The following is a 26,932-nucleotide window of genomic DNA, read 5'->3' on the forward strand; positions in this document are numbered from 1 at the left end:
ATCTAGGCTTCCAAAAGGCCTTTGATGAGGTGCCTCACAGGAGGCTGCTGAGTAAGGAGAGGGCCCCTGGTGTTCGAAGTGAGCTACTGGCATGGATTGAGGGTTAGCTGTCCGATAAAAGGCTGTTTTTCAGAATGGCAACCAGTGACAAGTGGTGTCCCGCAGGATTCAGTGTTGGGGCCGCAGCTGTTCACTTTATATATTAATGATCTGGATGAAGGGACTGGGGGCATTCTGGCAAAGTTTGCCGATGATACGAAGTTAGGTGGACAGGCAGAAGTACTGAGGAGGTGGGGAGGCTGCAGAAAGATTTAGACAGTTTAGGAGAGTGGTCCAGGAAACAGCTGATGAAATTCAACATGAGCAAATGCGAGGTCTTGAACTTTGGAAAGAAGAATACAGGCGTAGACTATTTTCTAAACGGTGAGAAAATTCATAAAGCCGAAGTACAAAGGGATCTGGGAATGCAAGCCCAGGATTCTCTAAAGTTAACTTGCAGGTTGAGTCCGTAATTAAGAAAGCGAATGTAATGTTGAAATTTATCTCCAGACGGTTGGAATATAAAAGCAGCAATGTGCTTCTGAGACTTTATAAAGCTCTAGTTAGGCCCTATTTAGAATACTGTGTCCAATTTTGCGCCCCACACCTCAGGAAGGACATACTGACACTGGAGCACATCCAGCAGAGATTCACACGGATGATCCCTGGAATGGTAGGCCTAACATATGATGAACGGCTGAGGATCCTGGGATTGTATTCATTAGAGTTTAGAAGGTTGAGGGGAGATCTAATAGAAACTTACAAGATAATGCATGGCTTAGAAATGGTGGACGATGGGAAGTTGTTTCCGTTAGGTGGGGAGACTAGGACCCGTGGGCACAGCCTTAGAATTAGATGGGGCCAATTTAGAACGGAAATGAGGAGACATTTCTTCAGCCAGAGAGTGGTCGGCCAGTGGAATTCATTGCCACGGAGCGCAGTGGAGGCCGGGACATTAAATGTCTTCAAGGCTGAGATTGATAAATTCTTGATCTCACAAGGAATTAAGAACTACGGGGAGAGTGCAGGGAAGTGGAGTTGAAATGCCCATCAGCCACAAATAAATGGTGGAGTGGACTCGGTGGGCCGAATGGCCTTACTTCCACTCCGATGTCTTATGGTCTTGATGTCATTGGCAGGGCCACCCAATGATGAAGGTTGGCCGCATTGGTTTTAACAGCAGAAGGTACAGATCTACAATAGGCTTCTTGATGTCCTAAAACTCATAGATCCAGTAGCGTAATGTCATTGCCAGATCAGGTGTAACATGAAGATACAGGGCATGTGCTTAGAAGAAATCATATTGGACTCAAAACATTAACTCTGTTTCTCTCTTTACAGAGGCTGCCAAACCTGTTGAGTTTCTCCAACATTTTCTGTGGGAAAGCATTCCAAAGATGCATCATCCTCTGAGTAAAACAACTTTGCCACATCTTGATCCTCTCTCTTTCTTTAATTAAATTATGCCCCCTGGTTATAGACACCCCAAACAGTGGAAACACCTTTCTTGCAGGTACACTGTCTATCCCTTTAAATATTTTGTAGATTTATGTGATCACCTCTCCATTCTTCAAAACACTATAGAATATAGGTCCTGTTTGTCCAATCTCTCTCTTCATAGGATAGTCCTGCCATCCTGGCAACTAGTCTGGTGAACCTCTATTATACTCTCTCTATGACGATGGTATGCCTCATGAGGTAAGGAGACCAAGACTCTCAGTACTCCCAGGCATGATATAACCAAGCTTCTATACAAGACCTAATTATCCCTATACTTAAATCCTCTCACAATAAAGCTAAAATTATTTTACTCTTCTTAGTAGCTCATTATGTCATTCTTCAGAGACATATTAACAAGGGCATCCAGGTCCCTTTACATACCTGTACTTTCTAACCTCTCACTATTTAAGAAATGCTCTGCACATCTGCTGTTCCTACCATATTGGATAATCCCATATTTTTCCATACCATATTCCATTTGTATGTTCTTGCTCAATCACTGAACTGCTTCAAATCCTGCTGGAAGTGTTTTACAGCTTCCTCATAACACAATCCTGTTTAGCTTTGTATTGTTTGGAAGCATCGCATTTGGTCTGCACATCCAAATACATTGTGAACATTAGGGGGCCCACATACTGATCCTTGTAGCACCCTAGTAGTTGTGGTTCGTGAGCCTTGGTGAGAGGTGTATGCAGTGGCAGAGTTTGAGTGAGTGGTGGCGCTGTATGAGTGATCAAAAAAGAAATGTTGGTAATTATCCATGTGGGATACGCAAGGTCATTCAGCTGTCTTGCACTGCCATGTGTTGCATTTCACTCTGGCACCTGCACGGATACAGACTGCTTCCTCAGTCCAGACTGGCAGTGTGTGGTAGCTTTGGTGGTCAGCATGGGCCTCCTGCAGTGCCACAATGATGCCACCCGAAGGTTGCAAGAACAGCAACTCATATTCCGCCTGGGAACCCTGCAGCCCAATGTGGACTTCACAAGCTTCAAAATCTCTCCTTCCCCCACTGCATCACAAAACCAGCCCATCTCGACCCCTCCCCCCAGTGCATCCCAAAACCAGCCCAGCCTGTCTCTGCTTCCCTAACCTGTTTTTCCTCTCACCCATCCCTTCCTCCTACCTCAAGCCGCACCTCCATTTCCTACCTACCACCTCATCCTGCCTCATTGACCTGCCCGTCTTCCCTGGACTGACCTATCCCCTCCCTCCCTCCTCACCTATACTCTCATCTCCACCTATCTTCTTTTCTCTCCATCTTTGGTCTGCCTCCTCCTCTTTCCCTATTTATTCCAGAACCCTCTCCCCATCCCCCTCTCTGATGAAGGGTCTAGGCCCGAAACATCAGCTTTTGTGCTCCTGAGAAGCTGCTTGGCCTGCTGTGTTCATCCAGCTCCACACTTTGTTATATTGTAAAACTGATGGCCCTTCTTTCCACCCACCCATCAACCAGCACATCTCCTGGCCATGATCAGCGAAGCAGGGTGCCATTCTGCTAATAATGGTGGGGTAATGGAATGTGAAGGGCATTTCTTGACTTTCAGCACCTGAAGAGTTGTGGAGCTGGGGGATAAAGTATGGGCCAGCAGTGTGAACAGTGCAATGTCCCAATAGCAGGAGAGCACTTTTGGCTCTGATACTGTGTGTTTCAACAAGATGCCTCTTGAACAGGTCACTCACTTAACTAACAAGCTGAACAGCAAAGAATGACATAAGAAAAGTCGATAATGACAAATACTTGCTATAAAAAAGGGAAGATTCAGTCAATGGTGACTGACCAACAATTGTGTCTGCATTTCTCTTTGGCAGATCTTGAAAATTTGTCTTAAAGAAGTTTCCAAGCCACTGGGTATGGGCAGCAGTGTGAGCAGGAGGACTTTTCCTAAATAAACTTGTGAGATAATACCAGTGCAACTTCATACACCCGAAGGTGCAGCAGTATGAGAGAGCCTCATGTTTGAACCCATGTAAATCTCTAGAAGTGGTTTTTGAGAAAGGAATAAAAAAGTTTGTTTTCAAAGGGCATGAGTATTCTTAAATAATATTAGTTTTTTAAAATGTTACGATCATTTAAGGAAGGGTTGAAGGGCTCCCATTTTTGTTTCTCTGTTTGATCACTTTGTTTAGCATAAAACAATCCTTGTCAATTTGTTGCATACTTAACTGGTTATGTGCTGTGATCATAAAGATTTTCTTCAGGCAGATTTTCTTCAGTTTTACAAAAATATGCTTCATTAGGCTAAGTGACCAGGGTAAAAATATAAAAATAACGGTCCTACTTACACGCAACCATTCACTCTTTGACTAAATAAGAGTCTGCAAGAAGATTAAAGAGACAGAGTTTGTAGTTTGCTTCTTTCTTGATCAGCAAATAGGATCTAAAGTTCTTTCCAGGCTGAGGCAGTTTGAAGCTTTAGCTGGTATTTTCTTCTCTGGAGCTGACGCTTGTGAAATTGAAATCTTTCATTAAAAATCTCTATCTACTGCAGAATGTAGACACTCAACTCCCCTCAACTGCTATTTCTTCTAACACATGATTAGATGCAGAAAAGGTTTTGGCTCAGCACACAATCTCTCTCTCGTGCTCGCGCTCTCTCTCTCTCTTTCTCCAGCTGCTGATAATTTAAAGAACTATTCCATATTCCAGTTATTATTGATTGAATCCAGTTTCAGCGATATATGTTGGCAAAAGCAATCAAGTGTTTTATTACTAATAATTGAATACCATAGGTTCCCCCATGGGAAATGTTATAGATAATTTAGGAAGAAGGTTACTTACAATCCCCAGGAGAGCCATTATCTTTGGCGAGTTTCACAAACTTACCATCTCCCCTCAATAGGGTCAATGCAGGAATTGCAGGGATGTTAATTAGACTGGATTTGGATTCAACAAAAAACTGTCTTTTAAAATGCATGAGTTGAATTAATGAGTTAAAAAATAATATTTGATATAAGCAGGTATTCATCACATTTAAATTTATGCTCCATATGTTGAAAAGATTGTATTTGGAAACAGAATGCCATTTTGCCTTTTAGGATCACAGTTACTGCACTAAGGAATATAAATAGGCATAACCTTCAGGAAAGAGCTAGGAAAGTGCAGGACCATTAATCTGCTATTCTAGTAAAGGGTGATAATTCCACACAACAAGAGCCAGCATTCGACACTGAAAACACAATGAGAATTAATAGCAGTGTAGGGAGGTTGCCACCCCTGAACAAGAATTCATTTAAAGACGTTATTGGTGGGAGTTTCCTTTGCACTAGTCATGGGAGTGGGTATCTTTAAACCCCCTACATCCCCATCAGTGAGAGAGCCTGTCAGATCGTGCACCAATCAGCCACTATAACACTAACACGCCAGCATTTCAGTCTATCGAGCGCCTGAACCAGGGAAGTCCTCATGCTACCTGAAGCTGACAGCCACTGTGAGCTAGAGAGTTGTTGGAGGCCATCCTTACCGACACTTAAGAAGAAGCTAAGCTTTTTTTCAGTAGGGGATAGCGAGGAAGGGGTGTCACAGGGAAGGGGTTCGGGGGCTTTGTAGGCAAGGGCAGGGAATAGATTTCATCAACAACACCCCCCAAACCCAAACTGTGCTCCGACTCTCCTCTGATTGAGGCAAATCAGGGTCACCTCCTGCCACAGTGCAGGCTTCCCTGGCTCTCCCCCCACCACCGAGGGCTGGGTAGGCAGGGAATCAGCATGGCGGTGGGAATGCGACCCTTAGTGGTTGTTGGTGTTAACTTATGGATGTTAATTGGTGGCAGTTTGGGAAGATCACTCATGGGCCTTGCTGAGATTACAGAGGTAGCAAGAAAGTGGCAGGTAGCTCTCTGGCCTGAACCTTGTTATTTGTCCTTTCTACCTGTTCCCCACTAGAGAGTGAAAGTTCCTGTCCTGTGCATCTGGCGTGATCCAAAGATTGCATAACCATTATATATTCCAATGCAACATTGCCTGAACCAGGGATTAAAAAGTATTTAAAATCCTGCTTCAACATTGGAGGGAAAAAAAAGTTCCCAGTATTATCTCCTGTGTGTTATATTACCATGTACTGAAAATGAAACTTCAATACTTTGATTTACAGTTTTGATTTCATAGCCACTCCTTGCTTATGGAGAAAAAGGAAATTGAAAACTTCACAGAAAAGAGATAAAAATTTTCTGTCCAATGAACTGCTTCTTAGGTCCAAAATATATGGCTGTGATATGTCCTGGAGGATGCATTGATGTGAATATTCTTACAGCAGCCTAGGAATTGATCCATATATTGAAAATGTTAGTTCACTGTACAATCTCCATTTTTGGCAATAGATACTCTGTCAGCTTTTAGCAGCGAAATTTTAAAAGAAGGGAAATAAAACAAAAATGTTTGAGAAGTGTTTTAAAGTTTCCATTAAATGGCAACAGTCGCAGTCTGTACTAAATTTATTGTAACTGTATGGGATATACAAATAATTGGCCTTGGACCATTTAAGAGTTTTATCACGAGGGATTCCCTTAGGCCCACTGCAGAGAGATCAAGCGAGTGCCCAGCACAATGTTCTCCTAAATAGATGGAAAACTATACCAGACTTTATTGTTAAAACATTAAATTTAGCAGGATTAATTATGGCCTTTTTTAACAACCTGCCAGACAATTTAACTTTGTACTAAAATCATGCAAATCTAGCTCTATCGATCTTAGTTGCTGGGAGACCAGGAAATCTGTTGGACTCCTGCCTCACTGGCAGAAATACTGGAAAATATACACAATTAGGCATTTTAGAGTGACTTTCCTCAACAATATTAATAATGCACCCTTGGATTGTTCACTTCAACATTCATTCTTAAATGCTACCCCCTATAGATTGCAAGAATGGGGAAGGTTAATTTCGTTCTTATTTTACATTTGTTTCCTGCACTGAGAATAAGTCAGAAGATAAGCTTGTGCTAATGTAACTCCAAAGATTTTTACACAGTGTCAAAGTTTAAAAGTATGGTCTGATAGAATGCAAACTTCTCCCAGAGAATGGCGCTGGCTAATGTGACACTGTGAATCAGATTACAGAATTCATCTATTTAAGAAGTAACGAGGTCATTGTGTGAAGAGAAGGCAGAAAGGTCAATTACTTACAATTTCTATTTATGCCAATGGAATAATCGTAGGTTGATTTACAAAAAGTGAAGATTGCTAAGAATTTGAAATTTTAATTTGGTGTTTTGGATTTTTGTAAACAGGCAGAAAACTAGTTATTCAAAACCCTTATGAACTTGCAACCCATTACATTGTACTTGAAGGTAAGTTTATATCCTGAATTTTCCCAAATTAACAAAGGCAAAAGAAATAGTAAGACTAGTTCAGTACAAATAATTACACATTCAGAACAATACATGTAATATTCTAAGGATTTCTTTATTCTAGCATTGTAAGTATTTTTAAAAAATTCTCTTTATCTGTGGTTGTTTATATGTGATTTTACACTAGCATTTACATGTATCTTCTAAAGACTTAAATCTAACAATACAATAAGTACAATCTCTAACATTTCCTAATTCTCTGTTTCTTTTCCAAGGAAAAATGTGGCCCTGTGTACTGTCAGTATCGATTCTATGATATGCCCCGTCATCAGACAAAAGCCAGAGGGCATGGGACAGAGATTTCCTTTAAGGATGTGAATGTGATTCTAACAGGAACCTTCAATCCAGATAAACTCAAAGAGTATTTACTTGGACCTCCACTAGAGATAGAAATTCATGACCGTGACAGGAAGTTGGAGTTCCAGCCTGTACCACCAGCATTGTTTGGTACTGAGGTGGAAGACACTAAACTGAGCAATGTCGGTCTTGCTAGCAGTAAGCGAACTATCCACGATCCTTTCACAACTGCAAATAAATGTTGGGATCCTTACGGCATTGCTAAAGTGACCTTTTCTGACCTTATATATGGTGAAAAGTGCTTGAATGTTGCTGTATCTATCCAAAACAGTAGTATACCAGATCCAACTGGTTACAAAACAGATGGATTGGATGAACGTATTATAGGTGTTTCAGGAGCTGTTGATGTTTCAGATGAATGCCCGTTACCTAAAGGGCATTATTTGGAATCAAACTCTGTTCTTAATGTAAGAATTGAATTAGCTTATCCTTTAATGGGAAACACAGATGTGCCACTTGAAACAGAGGAGTGCCAATTTGGTCGCGTTATTTACATTTTTGACTATAAAAACACAAAATTTCTTAACGTATTGCTGGAAACAATTAATTCAGTTAATTCCGCCGCAATTTGCCCAGATTTTTTCTCAAATGATGGAAGTGAAGCAGCTGATATAGCATTTAAAATGGAGTCTGAGCTAAAAGAGAGCTCCAAACAAGATATTTTGACAGGTTTTCATGTAATGGATGGAAAAATACATCTCTTCGTTTTGGAGGGACTGAGAAACGAAGGGCTCAGGAAATTGTGGAGAAACCTGCCAGTCAGGTGAGATATTCTGGGGCAACAAAATTATATTTTACAAAGACAAAGTAACTAAAAATGCCTGCTTAAGCTATACGTCCAGAGAGCAAAAAAATGGCTGCTGATGGGATAATTAAATGAAGAAAGAGACAAAGGGTGAAAGACCAACACATCTTAAACTAGCTTTTCAAAAAATGGTAGAATGCCATAGTAGTGACACCAAGCAGTGTGACTAAGCTAGCAGGAGCCCAGGGTAACAAGATGTGGAGCTGGATGAACACAACAGGCCAAGCGGCATCTCAGGAGCACAAAAGCTGACGTTTCGGGCCTAGACTCTTCATCAGAGAGGGGGATGGGGAGAGGGTTCTGGAATAAATAGGGAGAGAGGGGAGGCGGACCGAAGATGGAGAGAAAAGAAGATAGGTGGAGAGGAGAGTATAGGTGGGGAGGTAGGGAGGGGCGGAAAAACTGCTCGATGTCCAATGTTTTGGTTCAGGAAGCATTCCCAACTTTCCATGGTATTTGTCAATGGATAACTAATAGTTAATGTGACATTCTGCTTTTTGGTTTTCTGTAGAATGAAAATCCACCATTCTTAATGATCACCAAAATAGGAGAAGGAGGGGCTAACAAACTCCTTAACATTTGGATTATAATCTAATAGGATTGGTTGTTTATGAGAGGAAGAAGATATTTTACTACATCCTCTGTATTATGAGAGATCTCCATATCCTCCATTGTCTGCAATCTATCTTTTCATTAAGTAAATTGAGTTTACTGCTGTTCCAGAGTGGGGAAATATGTGAACTATAGTAAAGCAATGGTACCCAGAAAATGACATTTGTGGAAAACTCTTCAAAAGTGATCAAAGTAGCAATAAATACCAGAGAAATTATAGAAAAAGTGCACTTTTACAAAGCCTTTAGTACGTTTAAATGATTTTGGATAAGATTAATTTCCAGTAGTTGGAGACACATTTGCAGTGAATAACAGCCTTTCATACACCGTGCTTACTGGAACTGATATGGAGATGTCGGGGTGGATAAAGTCAAAAATCACAGGACACCAGGTTAAAGTCCAACAGGGTTATTTCTTAGTGGAAATGAAAATGGGACCCTGTATAAAGCAGGATGTCAACTGATTACAAGCACATTTTATCAGGATTAATTTCACCTTTTCTTAAATAACAGATTACATGTTCACAGATTACAAATGATGAAAGATTTGTGTAGACCAGGTCAGAGAAAGTTATCCCAAAGTACAAGACTATTGGTAGTGAACAATAATCTGGTAAGACTATTAAATGCCAGCTATACTTATTTATCTAAAATTACATGTTAATACAAATCTTACATCCACCTACATTTCTCATTTACAAAACATTATGGCAGTTATTAAGTTTGCCATTGAAATTTCCACTGCTGGTTTTGGAAGGAACAATTCAAATCAATTCTGCAGGCCCCTCTACATGGAAATCCGTTCATATAAAACAATCTTTCTTTTTGTATTTGTATTTTTTCAGATCTGTGGCTCCTGAAGAAGAAAGGATTAAAGTGTTGTACAATAGTAACTTCAGTTTTCACCAGAGGTTGTATGCATGCATGGACGATAATGTTTATCATATTCATCTCCGTGAGCCATTGCATGATATTGTAAAGCAGCCTTTACTGTATATTAGGGATATGACTCCCCAGGACTGTTTTCAGGCATTGTGTAGGTGAGATCTTGCTTTAAGGATTCCAATAATTGACAAGCTGCATTTAATAAGTAATCTGATCGAGACCATCAACATTTTATAGTTTCTTTCTTTCGTAAGGACTTCATTTTTGGGATGTCGCTCAGCTGTTCGTGATAGCACTTCTGGGTGTTTAAAAAAAAGAACAAGGTCTTCATTTTTGCATATTCTTAATGTCTCTGTGCGATGTAACTGTTACCATGCAAGTGAAATTAGACATAATAAGTTCTTGGAATATTGCTATTACTATTTCATCCATGGGAAATTTTGTTTCACACATTCATGTGATCAGGGAGTTGTTGACTGGGCCAACATTTATTGCCCAATCCTGATCGCCCTTGAGATGATGGTAGTGCACTGTTAGGGAGGTTGTTGCAGGATTCTGTCTGAGTGACACTGTAGGAGCGATGATATATTTCCAAGTCAAGATAGTATATGACTTGAAGGGGAACTTGCAGATGATAGTGTTCCCATGTGCATGAATGCTTTCAGGCATCTTATCTACTAACTTGGGGGAAGCAGTAAGAAGAATGAGGATGCAGATGAGAGAATTCGTCGCCTCCCCTTCCTCTCTTTGAGTTCATGGCCCTCTCCCCACTGTTCACAACCACACCCCCTGACCCTGTGCTATTCCCAACAGCACACCATTCCCTGAGCCACCTACTGCTTAAACATACACTTATTTAAATGCACGAATGTAAGTGGCCTAGCATGCATGCACTACGGAGACAAGACCAATATTAAATGTCTGTTGAGTAATACCTTATGTAGCTAAATAACAGGCACAAACGTAGTCCAAATTCAGTAATTTGGGATTGTTAAACCAGCACATCATAAACAACTGTAAGTTAATTATTAATTTACACACTAATTGAATGGAGTAGAAAGTGATTGCTTGTTAGTATGGAACTTGATCAGTGCTAAAAGGAGACACAAGCTTTCCCTTTTGCACTCATCAGGACTAATACCAAAGAAATGAAACTTTGAATGGGAACATCAGTTTATTTTGCATGCAAAGAGGATGATGATTCGGCTATAGTAGGTCTGGAGATGAAACAGGAAATGTGAACTGTCAATCTTAGATGCTGATTAAACTCAGACCAGGAAGGCAGGCTGTGACTGTTGAGGGCGTTAACATGAGGAATACAGCAGTGACTGGCAACATCCATAATACTTCAATTGAAAAAGGTGCAATTTAGGACAAATTCATTTTGCTTATGTAGAAAATTATCCTGTCTATGAATATGTGCTAAGCAATATGTTGCAGACATACTTGCAGCCAGAGTATGCAAGTGTAGCACAGTCACTGGAGGTGAAGGCTGTTGTGGCCATGCATTTCTCCACATGTACCTCTTTTCGGGCTGGAACAAGAGACATTTTAATAAGCTCTAATGCAAGCAGAGCTGAGTGTATATCATTTTCTGTTGCCACTGATACAGACCATCAAATACAGGGGAATTTGCCATTAGTTTTTCTAGTACTTTTCCTCTACAGATATTAATTATTACAAATTCTTAAGGTTTATCCAATAGTTTTGGTATGGATTTTATGTATTTGACTGTTAAGCCAGATGCAAACTTTGTGTTTAATACCTCTGCCACTTGTGATTTCTATCATTTGAGCCTCTAATGGACCAATATACTTTTGTTACTTTATTTAATTTTTCTTACTTATAGAAGCTGTTACAATTTGCTGTTGCATTTCTTGCTGGTTTAGTCTCATTCTTTTCTATCAACTTTTTGATCATGCTTTTCTGGTTTCTAAAACTCACCCTATTTGATGTTATTGTACTTATTTATTCAGCCACATAAAGTGTCATTTTCCTGTGCAGTTTTTATCTCTCAATAGAATGTATTTTCATTGAGAATATTACATAGTTTCTTTAAATATTTGCCATTGCTCATCTCCCTGTGTACCCCTTAATCTAGTTTCCCCAATTAATCTTAGACAACTGATCCCACATATCTCTATATTTGACTTCATTAGACTGTTGCTTCAGATTTAAGTATGTTGGTCTCAAAGTTAATTTTTTAAAAATTAATTTGTGGGACATGGGTGTCAGCAGCAAGCATCAGTATACTTCTTTCAAACTCTATCATCATGCTATGATCATAACTCCTAGAAGTTGGTGGTGGCTAAATCAATGGTGAATTGAGCAGTGCATGACACTCGTGGGTCAGTCGGTGTGAAAGTACATTCACAAGCATTGAACATTTGTGTGTCATCATTGAACCTCTTACTGAAATGCAGCTAAATGTGGAGTCTTTTTATGGAGTGAAAAGTGGTGCAAAGACAGAACCATGTGATTGCCAACAGAGATTAAATTATGTTAAAAAAGGTCAGCAAATTTCTCTTAGTGTCCTATTATCCAGCTATGTGGGGTAATACACAAATCAAAGGTGTAAAAATTTATAATGTGCCATTTAGTTGTTTCTTAAGCTATGAACAACAATATATCAACTTTTAAACTTAGAGTGCCATCTTACATTCAAGACAGCAGCAGAGCATAATGATGATTCCATAAAGAAGGCAGACTGTGGTGGTTTCTTTGCATAATATACTAGCTGCATGAGCTAATTTATAATTTAGACTTTCTTTGTTTCTCAGACTTCAATACATGTGCTGTGCCAAAAAGCTGAGACAGGTTGTGCAAGGTGACCTTTTCCCACCTGCAGAAATGGTAAAGCTCCTGAGTCGTGAGTTTGGAATCCCAGCCTCCAAAACAGGTCCACTTACTACCAAGACTGTGCCATCCATCAAAATTGAACCTGTTTACAAACTTAAGCCCACAAAACGGGAATCCTATTCTCTAGTGGACATTTACGATGAAAAATATTTACAGAAGAAAAGTAATCAAATCTTTCCAGATCATGTTCAGGTATCAGGCAAAAATTTAAATTTGCATAAAGGCAAACAGAAAATTCCTTCTGTCATTGCCATACTGGCCAATATTATACCTGTGGTTAAATCTAGTTGAAATGTCTAATGCAACATTCATGTCTTAAGGGGGGAATTGTGAATATTAGGAATGATCTACAACAAACAATTGTGGACACTCTTAACACTGAGATAGATTTTGTATCTAAGAAATCAGGTGATATGGGGAGTGGGCAGGAAAGCAGACTGAAAGCTGTTGATGAGCCATGATCGCATTGAATGCTGCAGCAGGTTCAAAGATGTACTCCTGCTCCTGTTTCTTATGTTGTATTCTTATTTTAAATATAGAACATGGTGTGCCTGTGACATTTGCCAGCACTGAAAGCAGTTTGGGCCAAAACATTGTATAATTTCAAGTTTGAGTTTGCTGTAATACTTGGGGACAAGGGAACTGAGTTATGGGAGGAGCAGGAGGACCAGGCTATTGAGTTGGATGATTGGCCACAATCATTGAGTGGGGGAAGCAAACCCGAAGGCCAAATGGCCTAATCCTGCTCCGATTTTTGATCATTCTATCTATTATCATGATCGAGTTGCAAAGGCCCAAGTTTCCACTGTTAAATTGTGAATCATGTGCTGGAAAGTTAAACACTGATGTGATAAATGGAAAGCGAAGCCAGGCCTTACTGTTAAAAAGTGAATCCGTTCACAGTGATAATTCAGTAAAGTTACAAACGAAAAAAGGTAATACCAAATTACACACTTTGCTACCACCTAAACAGGAAACATTTTGAATGGCACAGGAAGTTAGCATCAAGCACAATCCTAAATTTCACGGGGGCTCTTTCACTGACTGCAAGTACCTATTATTCAATGAAAGCAGATGCACTTCTATTATTTCAGGCTGCAGAAGCCTCAGATTTCAAACACTACAAGTCACTCAGTCTCAGATGTGGCATAGGTTTTGCATAGGAAGATAAAGTAATTTCAAGTGTAAAAGTGTAAGCATTAACCCGTATTCAAATGCAAAAAATAATAATTTTGGCACAAAATATTCTAATGTTGTAGGGTAACATTGATGCAGTTTCTCAGGCTGGCAAAATGCTGAAGAAAACTAAGCGAAGAACAATCACAGCCATTTACCCTGAAGGCAAAGCAGTGCACATTTACTCCAGTCAAGCCTTGAACTCTGCGCAGCAGGCAAAGGAACTGCTGCATCAAGAAATAGCTAAGGTGGGCAATTAACTTATTTGTCACAAGTTACACCCTGGTCATTTTCTCATTTGTAAATTAATTAATAATTTCAATAAATTAGTATTTGTGGCAATGAAGGAATTTATAATCATGGATTAAAACTAAACAGCAATGCCAGTTAACATCCTTAAACATGGGAACAAATAGGTATGTCAGCCTGCCCACCAGCTGTCCATTATTCAATCAAGATGGAAAAATAAATCACCCTATAACTTTATTACAAGGACAGGCATGCACCAAAGTTTTATGTCCATTTTGTATATATCAGTTATATGAGTCAAACATGTTTATTTATGAACACATACAGATGTATCTGAAAAAAAGTTTTTAAATGTCTTGTAATAGTATTTTTAAGTCCCAGTTGTAAATTTCTTTTCTCCCTTAGAAGCCAAACAGCTACTTTACATACAATCAAGATTTTTTGTCAGCATCAGTGGCTCCTGTGGATTCAGAAACTGAGAAAAAGAAAGCAAAAGAACGATCAAAGTTAGCTTGGCTAACTCTTGAAGGATTCAGGTTTCATGGATTCAAGAGTAGCCTAGAGTCTAATGAACATCCAAAAAAACCGGATCAAGCACGGATAAGTGACCTTAAGAAGGTGCCGAAGTTCCAATCTTTTAGTAATTGCATTTTCCACTTCAGAGTAAAAGTAATTTGTTAATGAAATGAACATTGACAAAGTATGAACAATAATTGTCAACTCCTAAAGCTTTTTTAACAGCATTCCTAGTAAGTTCCACCGTGTGAAGTGATGCATTTGAGGAGGTCTAACAAGGTAAGAATTTATATAATAAATAGTAGATCCCTAGGAGGACTGAGGAACAAAGGGATCCTGCTGTTTAAATCCAAGGTGTCAGGTAGTTAAAGTGGTGAAGAAGGCCTGTAAGATGCTTGCCTTCATTAGCTGAGATGTAGAATATTGGAGCAGGAAGTCTTGTTGCAAATTTATAGAGTATTGTTTAGGTTGCAGATGGAATACTGTGTGGACTTCTGGTTGTTATAGGACAGAAGGAACAGATTGCATTGGAGAAAGAGTGGAGATTGACTAAGTTGTTGCCTGGGATGAAATATCTCAGTTATAAGGAGAGACTGTACAGGCTCGGTTTGCTTTCCTTGGAGTGGTGTGGGGGAGGCGAGTATAGGTAATAGCATGGGAGTCTGATTGACGTATACAAGATTATGAAGGGAAGGCATAGAAGGTATAGATCGTGAGAATTCTGTCCCCGTGGCAGATATATGTAAGGCCTGAGGGCAAAGGTTTTAGGCAAAGACTAAGCGGTTTAGAGGGTATCGGAGGAAAAATGTTCTCACTCAGATTGTGGGAGAAATATAGAACACACTGACAGAGGGTAATGTAGGTAGGTACTCTGGCAATGTTTAAGAAGCATCTGAATGAGCACTTAAAATGCCTATTAGGCATAATACGTTACGGACCTGGAACATGTGAATGAGATTAGTATGGCTTGGTGTTTGTTGGCCAGCATATTCGTGTTGGACTGAAGGGCTTGTTTCTATGCTGTATTACTGTTTTATAGGACAAACAAGAACAAAAATCACTCAATAACTAATCAAGCCACTTTTGAAATGTGAATGAAGCAAAGTATGAACAACAAATATTCCCATGATTTTCCATTTCCTTACATTACCATCTTTTGGAACTTAAAGTAATTTATTTGACCTTAACAAGGTTTGATGCATGACTGTCATTTCATATAAATGGAACATGTAATTTAAACCATTACAAACAAGATGATACGTAAATTTTCAGTTGATTGTGTTAGAACTCTCCTATTGTATATAAACCAATTTTGTCTGTGCGCATGGAAAGAAAGATTGAAATGCTACAAATTGTGAAGGAAATGAAATTATGAGGGTTCGATATTGGATGGAAAAGAAATGCAGATACAAACTTCTCACTGTTTAAAACGCTGTATTAAATCTTGTCATGTTTGTGTCTTCCTTCCTAAAACAATTGGCAATAATACTACTCCCCTACAGTGTTTTCCTTTTCAATAAAGGTTCCAACTTCTCTTTGAAAGCCCCAAATAAATACACTATCAGGCACTGCATTCCTGACTGTAACCAATTGTTGCATGAAAAAAATCTTGTTGCCATTGTTTCTTTGGTTAATTACTTTAAATGTATGCCTTCCCAATCATTTCAACGGGAATAAATTCACCTCATCTATTTTGTCCAGAGTCATGATTTTGAGCATCTGTCAATCTCTTCTCAATCTTCTCCAAGGAGTCCCAACTCACACAATCTTTTTACGTAATTGAACTCTCATGTAGCTTTTGTGCACCTTCTCTAATGCTTTCACATCTTTGCTCAGGTGTAGCTTGCAGATTTCAATGCAATACTCCAGTTGAGGCCAAACCAGTATTTTATACAGCTTTTACACAGCTTCCTTGCTTTTGTATTCCATGCCTACACCCTATACATAGGGAAAGCCAAAACAAAACATTATTGGATAGGAAGACATAATCATAAGGAGAGTCCAAAACTAGAGGGCACAGATTTAAGGTGTGAGGGGAAAGACTTAAAAGGGACCTAACGGACAACTTTTTCCACACAGAGGGTGGTGGTGTGTATGAAATGAGCTGTCAGAGGAAGTGGTGGTGGTATAATTACGTTTAGAAAAAACATCTAGATGGCTGTATGAATAGGCAGAGTTTAAGAGAGATACAGAACCAACGCTGGCAAATGGGACTAGATAAACTTAGGATATCTGGTCGCCATGGATAAGCTGGACCGAAGGGTCTATTTCCATGCTGTACAGCTCTATGACTCTATTAAGATAAATATATTTACGAAAGCTTTACAAATAGCATTCAGTCATTGACAGGTTGGGATAGTAAATGTTGAGAATTTATTTTCAATGATCAGTGAACTGTTAATTAATTAAAACCAAGATTAGTGCTTGAAGTATAAAGGAAATAAATAAGGTCATTTTTTTTCCCCAACCAGGATTTTTGAAAGTAAGGATTAAGTGATGTTATAGCTTTGCCATTTATGACATTGTGGAAGGAAGTTAGATAAACACTTGGAGAACAAATACACTAAAGATCACTGTGGTGAGGTGCTAGCACAGGCATTGTAAACCATATTAACCTCCTCCCCCCACCCCGGCCACCATCTCTGAGCCAGAAGAACTGCACAAAGCCTAGACCAACCATGGCTCATTTGATTTATTCCAATTAGACCTGAAAATGTATTCAGTCTATCCTTGGATCTCCTTTCTACATGCATATCCAATACACCACATGGGGGTGATTGGCATAATTCACAGTATCATTTTGTTATTCCTGTCGACAGTATGAACACTTCTTTCTTCTAGGCTTGGAAGGAACATATTCTGTATGGAAACCTATTTAAACCAATCCTTCCACGTGGCAGATGGAAATGGAGCGAAAGACATAAAGATTTTGAATTATACAAGAAGTTAACTTACGAACCAACCCCAGTCAGTATTCATTTGGCAGGTACGTGCTGTAGTAATCAGTAATAAAATAAAAATACTGCATCTCACTAAAAAAATTTCACAGTGAGATTGTGAATACTGAACTCTCAAGAGAAACAAAAGAAATGCAGAAAAGCATAGTAGTGCTGAAATTCCATAACTGGAAATAACATCTTTTTTTAAATTTTCAGAAAAAAAACTTAGTCAATTTAAGAGATAACAAAGTGTAGAGCTGGATGAACACAGCAGGCCAAGCAGCATCTTGGGAGCACAAAAGCTGACGTTTCGGGCCTAGACCCTTCATCCTTCATTCGATGGCCCGAAACGTCAGCTTTTGTGCTCCTAAGATGCTGTTTGGCCTGCTGTGTTTATCCAGCTCTACACTTGGTTATCTCGAATTCTCCAGCATCTGCAGTTCCCATTATCTCTTGAAAATCAGTCTGTAGGTTTCCGGTGTACAAGTGCTTAGTGCCTCAATTGAAACTTTTCTCTCCACTAATTTTATACACATACCAATTAGTCTATTTTGAATATAGTAATGTTTCTCTTAAATTAGGAAACTGGAATCTGAGACAAATGCATCATGTTTGTATATAACTATTTGACTATGCTATTTCAGAGTTAATGGAGTAGACTTCTTCAATTTTTGCCACTTAAGTGTAAACTTATTTTGTGGGTCAGCAACCTAAAGAAGAAATCCTGCCACTGTTGCATTTTACATTAACTATACTTTGAAGAATCGACCGTTCAGGTGCTTGAGCCTCTTCAATGAGACTAAGGTCAATCTATATCCTGACTGCATTAATCTGCTATAATTCCACATCCTTTAAATAATCTTATCTAGCAAAACTTGATCAATTTAACATTTAAAATTATTAATTGACCTAGCATCTGTTATTTTCTTGGGAGAGAAATCTATAACTAAGCTTGGTTTATATGCTTTCCTAACATTTCTTCTGAATAGCTAGGCTCTGATTATAAGACTATGTCTCTGTTCTGAACTCGCACAGCAGTAGCAAGAAGTTTTCTTTTGTTCTTCAGACTTCTTCCCATGAGTTATTGGCCAAATTTGACTGTGAAATATTCATGTTATAGTAGTAAAAAACTATGGTTGGAAAATGAAAAAAAATCATATTTTATATAAATCACATCCATAAACATTTGCAGTTTACAATTAAAATTACAGAAATTTAACTAAAAATGACTGACTCACATTTACTGGAACTTAATAAATTTAAAATTGATGCCTGAAAAGTGGGATTTTATATGACATAGTTTCTTTTAGTTGAAGCATAGCCCTGTCACTGTAAATCCATACTAAATTTCTGTTCAAGGAAAATTATAACAGAAGAATGTCAAAGCATTTAAGAGTACCTGTAAGTTTAAATACAGCAAGTCCTAAATCCATTTTCCTTATGGAATGTTCTCATGCCAAATCATATGGTGCTGTGAAGAATAATTTGTGGAGTGGTATGTAAGTTGAGCATTTAACCATCAATTATGCAGTTCAGTGAATTGTCCGCTTTACAAAAATTTTCACAATTTTGTACGATTTCTTCAATTATAAATGTCTTCCATCCTATGAAGTATGTAAAACATTAGTTCTTATAGCTTAAAAACAAAAGTTGCAGGAAAAGCTCAGCAGGCCTGGCAGCATTTGTAAAGATTTGTTAACATTTCTGAGGTTAACTCTGATTTTTTTTTCTTCAGAGACGCTGTCAGACCTGCTGAGTTTTCCTGAAACTTCAGTTTTTGGGACAGGATTTCTGTTCCAATCTTTCTTCTCGTAGACAGACATTAGTTACTCCTGGTGTTCAACCAAGTATTTGCTAAAATTCATTTCCACAGCTATATCACAATGCTGAGGAAGAATCACCAGACCAGAAATGTTAAATGATTTTTCTTTACAGATGCTGCCAGACCTGCTGAGTTTTTCCAGCAACTTCTAATTTTTTGTTCCTGATTTACAGCATCTGCAGTTCTTTCAGTTTTGTTTTTAGTTTCTTTGGCTTTATGCTTTTCCCAATAAATCATATGTACTTCAGTGGGTAGCAAAGGTCCAGTTGCTAAAGACATCACAATTGTGTGAGAAAGCATCTGTTTCATTTAAGTCTGGTATTTTCATATAGAATGATAGTTATACTTGCAACAAAAAAACCCACACTGCACAAAATTCTGTACTCCAGGTGACACTTTAAAAGCTGAACAACTTGAAACTATTTACAAAGATTATGAGGACTGGCGTTCAAAACTTTTAGTAAACAAGAACAAGTGCTGCAATCTTAAAAATGCTGAATTACAGACAACTGGGCCAGAAGCAAACACACAAGTGCATAAGTCTGTGATAGCCTCCCTCAAGCAACCCATTTCCATTTTACAGGTACTGTATATATAGATTATATAAAGCATCATTTATTGAAAGTTCTGTATGTAGATAAAAAATAACCAATTAAACATACAATTTGAACAAACAAGTATATTATAGAAATGGTATTTTACAATGGTGATTCAAAGTACAAATTTTCTTTTTAATATTCACTTATCATCTTAATATTATGCACATTCATTGGTGTCAGACAGATCTCTATATATGAACTTGCTTGTTGTCTTAATCTGTTTCTAGCACGCTTTTTATATAAAGTTCAGATTCACTTTCAAGCCATTACGTAGTCCATGTGCACCAAAATCCTGAAATTTATATCTCCTAGAATTACTATGATACCAGCCTAACCAGTTAAAGAAAAAGGTCAGCTGACACTCCACCCTGCCCCCTGCCATCATCTGTTACTAAACATGGTGTAATGATGTAATATTTTCAAGCATAACACCAATATTTTGTTCACGTTTCCACAAAATGAACAGCTCTCCACACATGCATCACTAAATCATTAATTACCTATGCTTACTTTGAGTTAATCTGTGAAATGAAAACAGTTAAAAATGTGTGGCTTAGTAATGCATGTTCACAAACTCCGGCTCTGAAATTAACCAAGGAAAACAAGTACACAAAATTGTTCAAGGTTACAACACAGGAGGCAGCTGGGCTTTTTACAGTGCTAAGTTAATGCAAAACTTAACCTGATCTCACTCTGAAACCAACTCATTCCACACTTTAAATATTTATCCATTGTTTCCCTAAAAAGAATAATGATCTGTGCCAAACACTCATTAGTTGTCCCTGCTTCAATCAATTTAATTAAGAAAAGAAAATTTGTTTGCTAACAAATTATTTTCAGTAAGGGGAGAAAGTCCTTGCTTTTTCTAAAACTCAAGGCATTTCAATACAAGCATAATAGACAGAAAATAAAAAAAAATGCTTTGAATTTTTTCTGGTGGCAAGGAAACAATAACACCTATGAACCTGAAGATAACATGCCTTGTTTAGTGGTCACAAACACTCTTGACTTTGAGTCAGAAGGTTGTATGCTTTCATATGAATGTAAAAGATTCCATGACACATTTGAAGAGTTAAGATCTTTTGGTGCCATTGTCAATTCAATAAATTATTTAATCACCCATTTAATGGTAGTTTGCAAACCTTGCTGTTTATGAATTGACTGCTGTGTTTTCCTTCAACATATTCATTTGCACATTTATATAGATATTCTTAGATTATGGTTCACAATATAAATGATACCAGCTTCATATTTAGTTGACCTTGGTTTATCTGTCTGAAAATTCTGTATAGTGCTCCATTCACTCATCAAGGTGTCCAGTTGTTTGTTTTTAATTTCCACATTTTTCCTTCCAGTTGTATTTGGGTATCTATGCAAATCTGCTCATTACACAAACATCAAGCCTAAAATTTTCATATACGGGTTTGAACCTGTAGAGTTTTTGTCTTTCTCTCAGTTTTCAATATATTGGTCCATATTTTCTGTCATTAGTCCATTCCTTAATACAGGGAGTTAGCCTGGACACTATTCATGGATTAAATGAGGTCTGGAACACAAGAGTACTCAAGTTGTGTCTGATATGATACTATTTGATCATGATTTCCTCTACCTTAAGAGTTTTGACTATGTATTTCAATATTCTATTTACTTTGCTGATTTTTGCATTCCTTAACTGGACTACTGTTCCATTTAATTGTTTGGTTCCACTCATTTTTTAGTTTGCAAGTTGCTTCTCCAGAATTGCCTCACCTTGATGACTGAGTATCTGATTCCAATGTTTGTACAAATTGGAAATGTGTTCAAGAAGCAATTCCCACAAGACTGCATTAAACAGCACTGTGACTCATCTAACAGTTGTATCTTTCTGTTCTTCAACAAAATTCTTCATTCATTTGTAGATTTTAATTCAAAATCCTGCACTGACCAGAGGCTGGTAACCTTTCAAGATTTACTTTGACAAGTCTTTACTGGCAATCTTGGTATCCTGAAATTTGATCAATTTAGTCTATTGGAGATGTTATTTCACCAAAAAAATTAAGATAATCAATTCAACTCTCTAACTTCTAGTAACAGTTTTGTCATCTTTTTTAAAACTATACTTCACAGTCAGTTTCCAGTGTACTTGGAACTTGTCAGCATTCATCCAACTTCATTATGATCACCAAGCTCTCAAATCTATTGGTGTCGGAGTACTCTGGGGTGAATAGTGTTAGTATTGATCCCCTTTAACTAAACTTAAATTGAAGCCATTAATTGTGGTTGGGTTAATGCTGTTTTGATTACACATCATTCACGTGTTTCCTAGAAATATCTAGACTATCAGTTACTATATCAACTATTTTATGCCTCTTTACCACTCCATGTCACCATTCAATTCTACCTTTACTGCAGTTACAAAATTGAATGACTACATGAGCAAATATACTAATAGAATGACCCCCACATCATTGCTCATCCAAATATTCATCATGTAACATTTTCAAGTTTCTGAATAGGCTTGACAGTCTATTGTGAGTTAAATTCTTGGTTTGTACTAGTGGTCCTATCTACGTTTCCCTTACAGGCTCAGTTCTGATTTTGCACCAAGTGTTGATCAACCTTCTCCCACCCTTCACAGTATATAAGCTGTTCGGTTCCCTTATTTGTGAATATGTAATAGCTGTGCTTGCTGACTTCAAGAAACATTTGCGATAGCAGAAATGTCTTTAAATCTAGTTACAAATATCAATTAAATAATATTTTAATGAAGAGCATATCAGGTCACAGGAAAAGACACACATAAAATGAAGTGCAACTTTTATGTAAATATTATATTAATATAGTGTGCAGTAATCAGCATGTAGATAAAAACACCAATTAAACATACAATTTAAACACATGTAAATTATAAAAATGGTATTTTACAACAATGATTCAAAGTACAATTTTTCTTTTAATGTTCACTGATCTGAATGTTATACTCATTCACACCTCATTTTTAATCTTCGTAAAATAGCTTTTCTCCCCCAAGATGTTCTCACAGACCTAACCCAAACACATTAAAAATGTCTAACTACAGCAGCTCATTATTTAAATTGCTATCTTCCAGATTAATTTCTTTAATGCTTTGCTGTGTCTCAAAAAACATAGGTTTTCGATCTATCCTTTTCTTTGCATTAATCTAAGGAATATTGACCTTGTTTCATTGTCATTTTCACAGCAGCAAAATGTGTCATTAAGGAACAAAAACAAGTCTTCAATTGAGCCAGATGAAAACATGAAAATGGAAATGTCAAAACTAATCATTTTGCAAGTCATTTTTCCAGTGCTTTTACAATTATCTAGTGATTAAGCCAATTCAATGAGACGAGTTTCTTTACATACATTCATGGAATGTGGACATTGCTGACAAAGCTTTTTCTTAGCCATCCCTAACTGCTCTTGGAATGGCTTATGCAGCCATTTCACATTGTACCTGTGAACTATTAAGGTTATTAATATCCACTTTTTAAACAGTACAAGACAGCAGTGAGCATTTTAAAAAATGTTTTCCCTTTGTATAAAAATCTGAAAGGCAAGTGCAAAATTCAGGCTAGTCTTGTGGCCACTTTTTCACAATACAAATGTTTTTGTCACTGGATTAGTAATATCCTTCATCTTTCCGCACAAAGCTAAATCTTCCTCAAACTCCTCCATGCACTAATTATATACCTGTCTATTTATAGTGTGTGTTTCCCTTCATGTTTGATCACTTGCCTCCTAAATTCCATTTCTACCAAACTACTGACCCACATTCCTCTCTGGCTGTCAATGCTAGCTTATGTTAGATTGTAGATGAATACCTCATCCTTCAGAATCATCATCAACCTCCTCAAAATAATCTGATTCCTAATTCTGTATCAATTACATCTTCATCACTTGTTGCTGTCAGAAATATTTAGAAATCTAGCTGATCCTGGAGGTTTAAGTCCCACCTGTTCCATGTATAAATAGGTTGATTAGAAAATACGTACTTTATCAGACAGTAACCTTCCACTTTACTCCAAGCCAAATTTGTGATCCTACATGCTCTCCATTACACCAGTGCCATCTAAATTTTGCTGCAGAAAATGTTGCTGATTTCCACACTGCTTCAGCCCATTTACAGCTGAAACACTCATCCATTTTGTTTTCTTATCTCAAGGTTCCATAACTTCAATGAAGTCCTAACTGGCCTCAAAGCCTCCACTTTTCACAATTATCAGTTTATCCAAAACTCTCCTGCCTACATCCTAGTCTTGGAATAACTATCACTCATTCAACTGGTTGTCAAGAAACAAATGTAAAGTGACAGTACTCATGATTAAATTCTTGTCCTTCCCCAATGTGTGGCATAATTCTGTTCCACAACTATTGTACTCTTCCATCCCTGATTCTGGCCATTTCTACTTGCCTTGCTCTCCATCTCATCATTGTATCTTCAGCTGCCTAAGCATTACTCTTGAATATCTCCCATATTCTCCTCCAAAAATCAACTTCTACATTCCAACTGTTGGTTACATTTCCTCATTTTCCTTTTGGGCCTGGCTTCATAAATTTTTTTTCTATCCTGAAGGTGTTTTAGAAGCAACTGTTGAGATCCATATATCAATGTAGATAGTGATGAACCAAAGTTTGAATCAAGACAAATAGTGAATGAATTACTGGATATTGAATTGTGGAACACACACTTCCGGAAATCTCCACAGTTTATCAATGTTCCCGAGCTTAGAACTGCTAATGCATGCAGTACTTTTTAAAAGCTGGCATTCAATTTTATGATTAAAGTTTAAACTTCATTTGTGTATTATTTTTGCCTAGCGTACAGCTTATGCAGATGTTGGAAATTTGATAAGATGTAAATCCCCACATCAGTCAGAAATCACCAAAGGGTTTGCCCCTGGTTTAAATGATAACCGTAGCTGGAAAATAAATGCGAACATAATTCCTCGGTATGACATGGAACACAAGAAGTTTGCTGATCTCAAAGGAAATGATTTCAAGTAAGAGAACCACAACTATAATACTGATACTTTAGTAAAATTGATTGAAACGTTATAACAATATTACAAAATTAATTGGTTCAACTTTTGAAACTTACATGTAATTCATGCAGCCTCATTAATGGTACTCAGAGACAAAGCTAAGCTAAGTTATGAAGACAATAGCTATAACATTGCACTGCTAATGGGAGAAATTTCAGATTGAATATTTGCCTATAGAATAGGCCCATGGGAAAATAGAGTAAAATGTCAGTTTTTAAATAAATATTATTTCAAGGGATACAGGATCACTAGGTCAGTTTTGTTCACCCCAATTATCATAAAGTGGTGTTGAACGACAATTTTGAACCACTGCAATCCACCTGGTAGAAGTATTGCTGTTAGGGAAGAAGTTCCAGGTCATTTATCCAGCAAGTGAAGGAACTTCAAATTCTCCTCAGCTGGGATTTAATTAACAGTGATGGCAGCTTCTCAGGAAGCAATCAGGTCCACGAGTTAATTGATCAGACCCTACCACTAATTGGTTTTAACAGATACCAGTAAAGGCCAAAAAGTTTATAATCAGTGGGAAAAAAATATTAAAGACCTATACGACCAGGGAGAAAGTCTTTATCCTTTATAAATGAAAGATAGTTTAACACTGGTCTCAAATCCAGAGGTGTTACATTATGACCTTATGTGCAGTCATTGCAGTTCAGTTTCCTATTTCTCTCATCTCCCAGTTTAGTTAGAACTTTTAATCTCAAGATGAAAATTTTAGTGATTTCTTTAGCTCCTAGTAATACCATACTTTATTAATTTTGCATTGTTTATATTAACCCATTTTTACGTTTTCTTTCTTCAGTGTATACTGCAATAAGCATACGCTTATTTACAATCCTAAATTCAATCCACTAAATGAGGAAATGAAGACCCACCTGTTCCAAACAAACAAGCCTGCCACAGAAGTACTCTAATCCACTCCAAAAACAGAAATGCCCATGCAGCTGACCTGATTATTTGACTATTTTTTGTACATTTCATTGATAAAACTGATATCTGCTGCATTTGATTTTAGCTGTGATGAATTTTAATCATTTCTACTGCTTAAGTAAATTTGTAGAATTGCTTCAGACTTGTTAATAGTGAAGATAAATGCTGAAAAATATCGCAAAAGACTTTATAAAGTATTTCAGAACTTTAAGTTCCAATTTTACTTCAGTTTTATTCTCTGGCATTGATATCCATGTTAATATGCACACGCTCTAGAAAACTGCAGTTAGTTTATGCTCTTATGTTCTAAAATGTTCGATCCAGTGGATGCGAGCAAATGTATGCTCTCTTTTCCAGCACCTGCTGTGCTATTTTCTTAATGCTGTCATCAAGGTTTTCAGGAGAATCTAAATGATAAAAACAAAAATTGCAATTATATTAGGGAGAAGTGTAGCTGATTCCAGTTTATGTTACAATTGATAGCATCATCAAAGATCTCTTCATCATCCAGGTGGATGCTATTGTACTTGAAGGGTTCCATTCTTACTTAATTGTAGCTTGAGAATCTCCACAAGTGGTTATCTTCCATTCACATACATTTATGTTTGCTGTCCTCAACAAGATACTGTTGGACCTCTGCTATTTCTCATCTACATCCCCATGGCAATATCATCTGAAAACACAATAACTTCCACATACACATGATGACACCGAGCTCTACATTGCTACCAACACTTGACACCTTCTCTGCTGTTTCTAAATTACCAGACTACTTAACTGAAATTCAATACTGATCTCTCATCAATATGTTTACCCACCCTTCTCCCCAGTGGCTGTTTAAGGTTGACTGTCCACAAACCGCAGTGTTATATTTAACCCAAGAAGAATATCCAAAAGCAGATCTGCACTAAGACCCACTTACATTACTGCATGTCTCCACCATTGTCTCAACTCACCTGACATTTCATCAACCAATTTTTATGGTACATTTTTATAGTATTTGTTTGGATTGATATTCTGCTGCAGAGATTGAGAACATGGCAGGTCAGCCTGCAATTTAGCAATGATTGGTTCTAATAACAAGGATCTAAAATACAATTGCTTTTAGAAGAAATAAGACACTTCGGATCCCTCTGCCAGGGAGGTGTTTATTTTTAAACTGGGCAGAAGGGGAAGGAATGAAAAGAATGCTTAGGGTTTCAAGAAGTTCTCCTAATGTTCTCACCTTTATGTAATGCACAATGAAATGATTAATTTT

At 37.6% G+C, this 26,932-nt stretch overlaps 2 protein-coding genes across 6 annotated transcripts in view; one reads left to right on the forward strand and one right to left on the reverse strand.

The window, feature by feature from the left end:
• The window catches only part of cfap92 (cilia and flagella associated protein 92 (putative)), a 175,509-nt gene extending 149,624 nt beyond the window's left edge, over nucleotides 1-25,885 (forward strand). For all 3 annotated transcript variants that reach the window (XM_048547589.1, XM_059649852.1, XM_048547590.2), the window contains 9 exons: nucleotides 7,100-8,004; nucleotides 9,503-9,697; nucleotides 12,323-12,593; nucleotides 13,661-13,825; nucleotides 14,232-14,444; nucleotides 17,184-17,328; nucleotides 19,493-19,686; nucleotides 24,521-24,702; nucleotides 25,547-25,885. In XM_048547589.1, coding sequence (XP_048403546.1) covers nucleotides 7,100-8,004; nucleotides 9,503-9,697; nucleotides 12,323-12,593; nucleotides 13,661-13,825; nucleotides 14,232-14,444; nucleotides 17,184-17,328; nucleotides 19,493-19,686; nucleotides 24,521-24,702; nucleotides 25,547-25,658 — 2,382 coding nt within the window. In that variant the 3' untranslated portion in view covers nucleotides 25,659-25,885. The remainder of the gene's footprint in view (nucleotides 1-7,099; nucleotides 8,005-9,502; nucleotides 9,698-12,322; nucleotides 12,594-13,660; nucleotides 13,826-14,231; nucleotides 14,445-17,183; nucleotides 17,329-19,492; nucleotides 19,687-24,520; nucleotides 24,703-25,546) is intronic.
• acad9 (acyl-CoA dehydrogenase family, member 9) overlaps nucleotides 19,808-26,932 on the reverse strand; it is a 49,496-nt gene continuing 42,371 nt past the window's right edge. The window contains exon 17 of one of the 3 annotated variants that reach the window (XM_059649853.1): nucleotides 19,808-26,081. In XM_059649853.1, coding sequence (XP_059505836.1) covers nucleotides 25,981-26,081 — 101 coding nt within the window. In that variant the 3' untranslated portion in view covers nucleotides 19,808-25,980. The remainder of the gene's footprint in view (nucleotides 26,082-26,932) is intronic. The other 2 variants (XM_048547593.2, XM_048547592.2) reach the window with 2 other exon arrangements.

Source organism: Stegostoma tigrinum, chromosome 11 (assembly GCF_030684315.1).
Source record: "Stegostoma tigrinum isolate sSteTig4 chromosome 11, sSteTig4.hap1, whole genome shotgun sequence".
Lineage (NCBI taxonomy): Eukaryota > Metazoa > Chordata > Chondrichthyes > Orectolobiformes > Stegostomatidae > Stegostoma > Stegostoma tigrinum.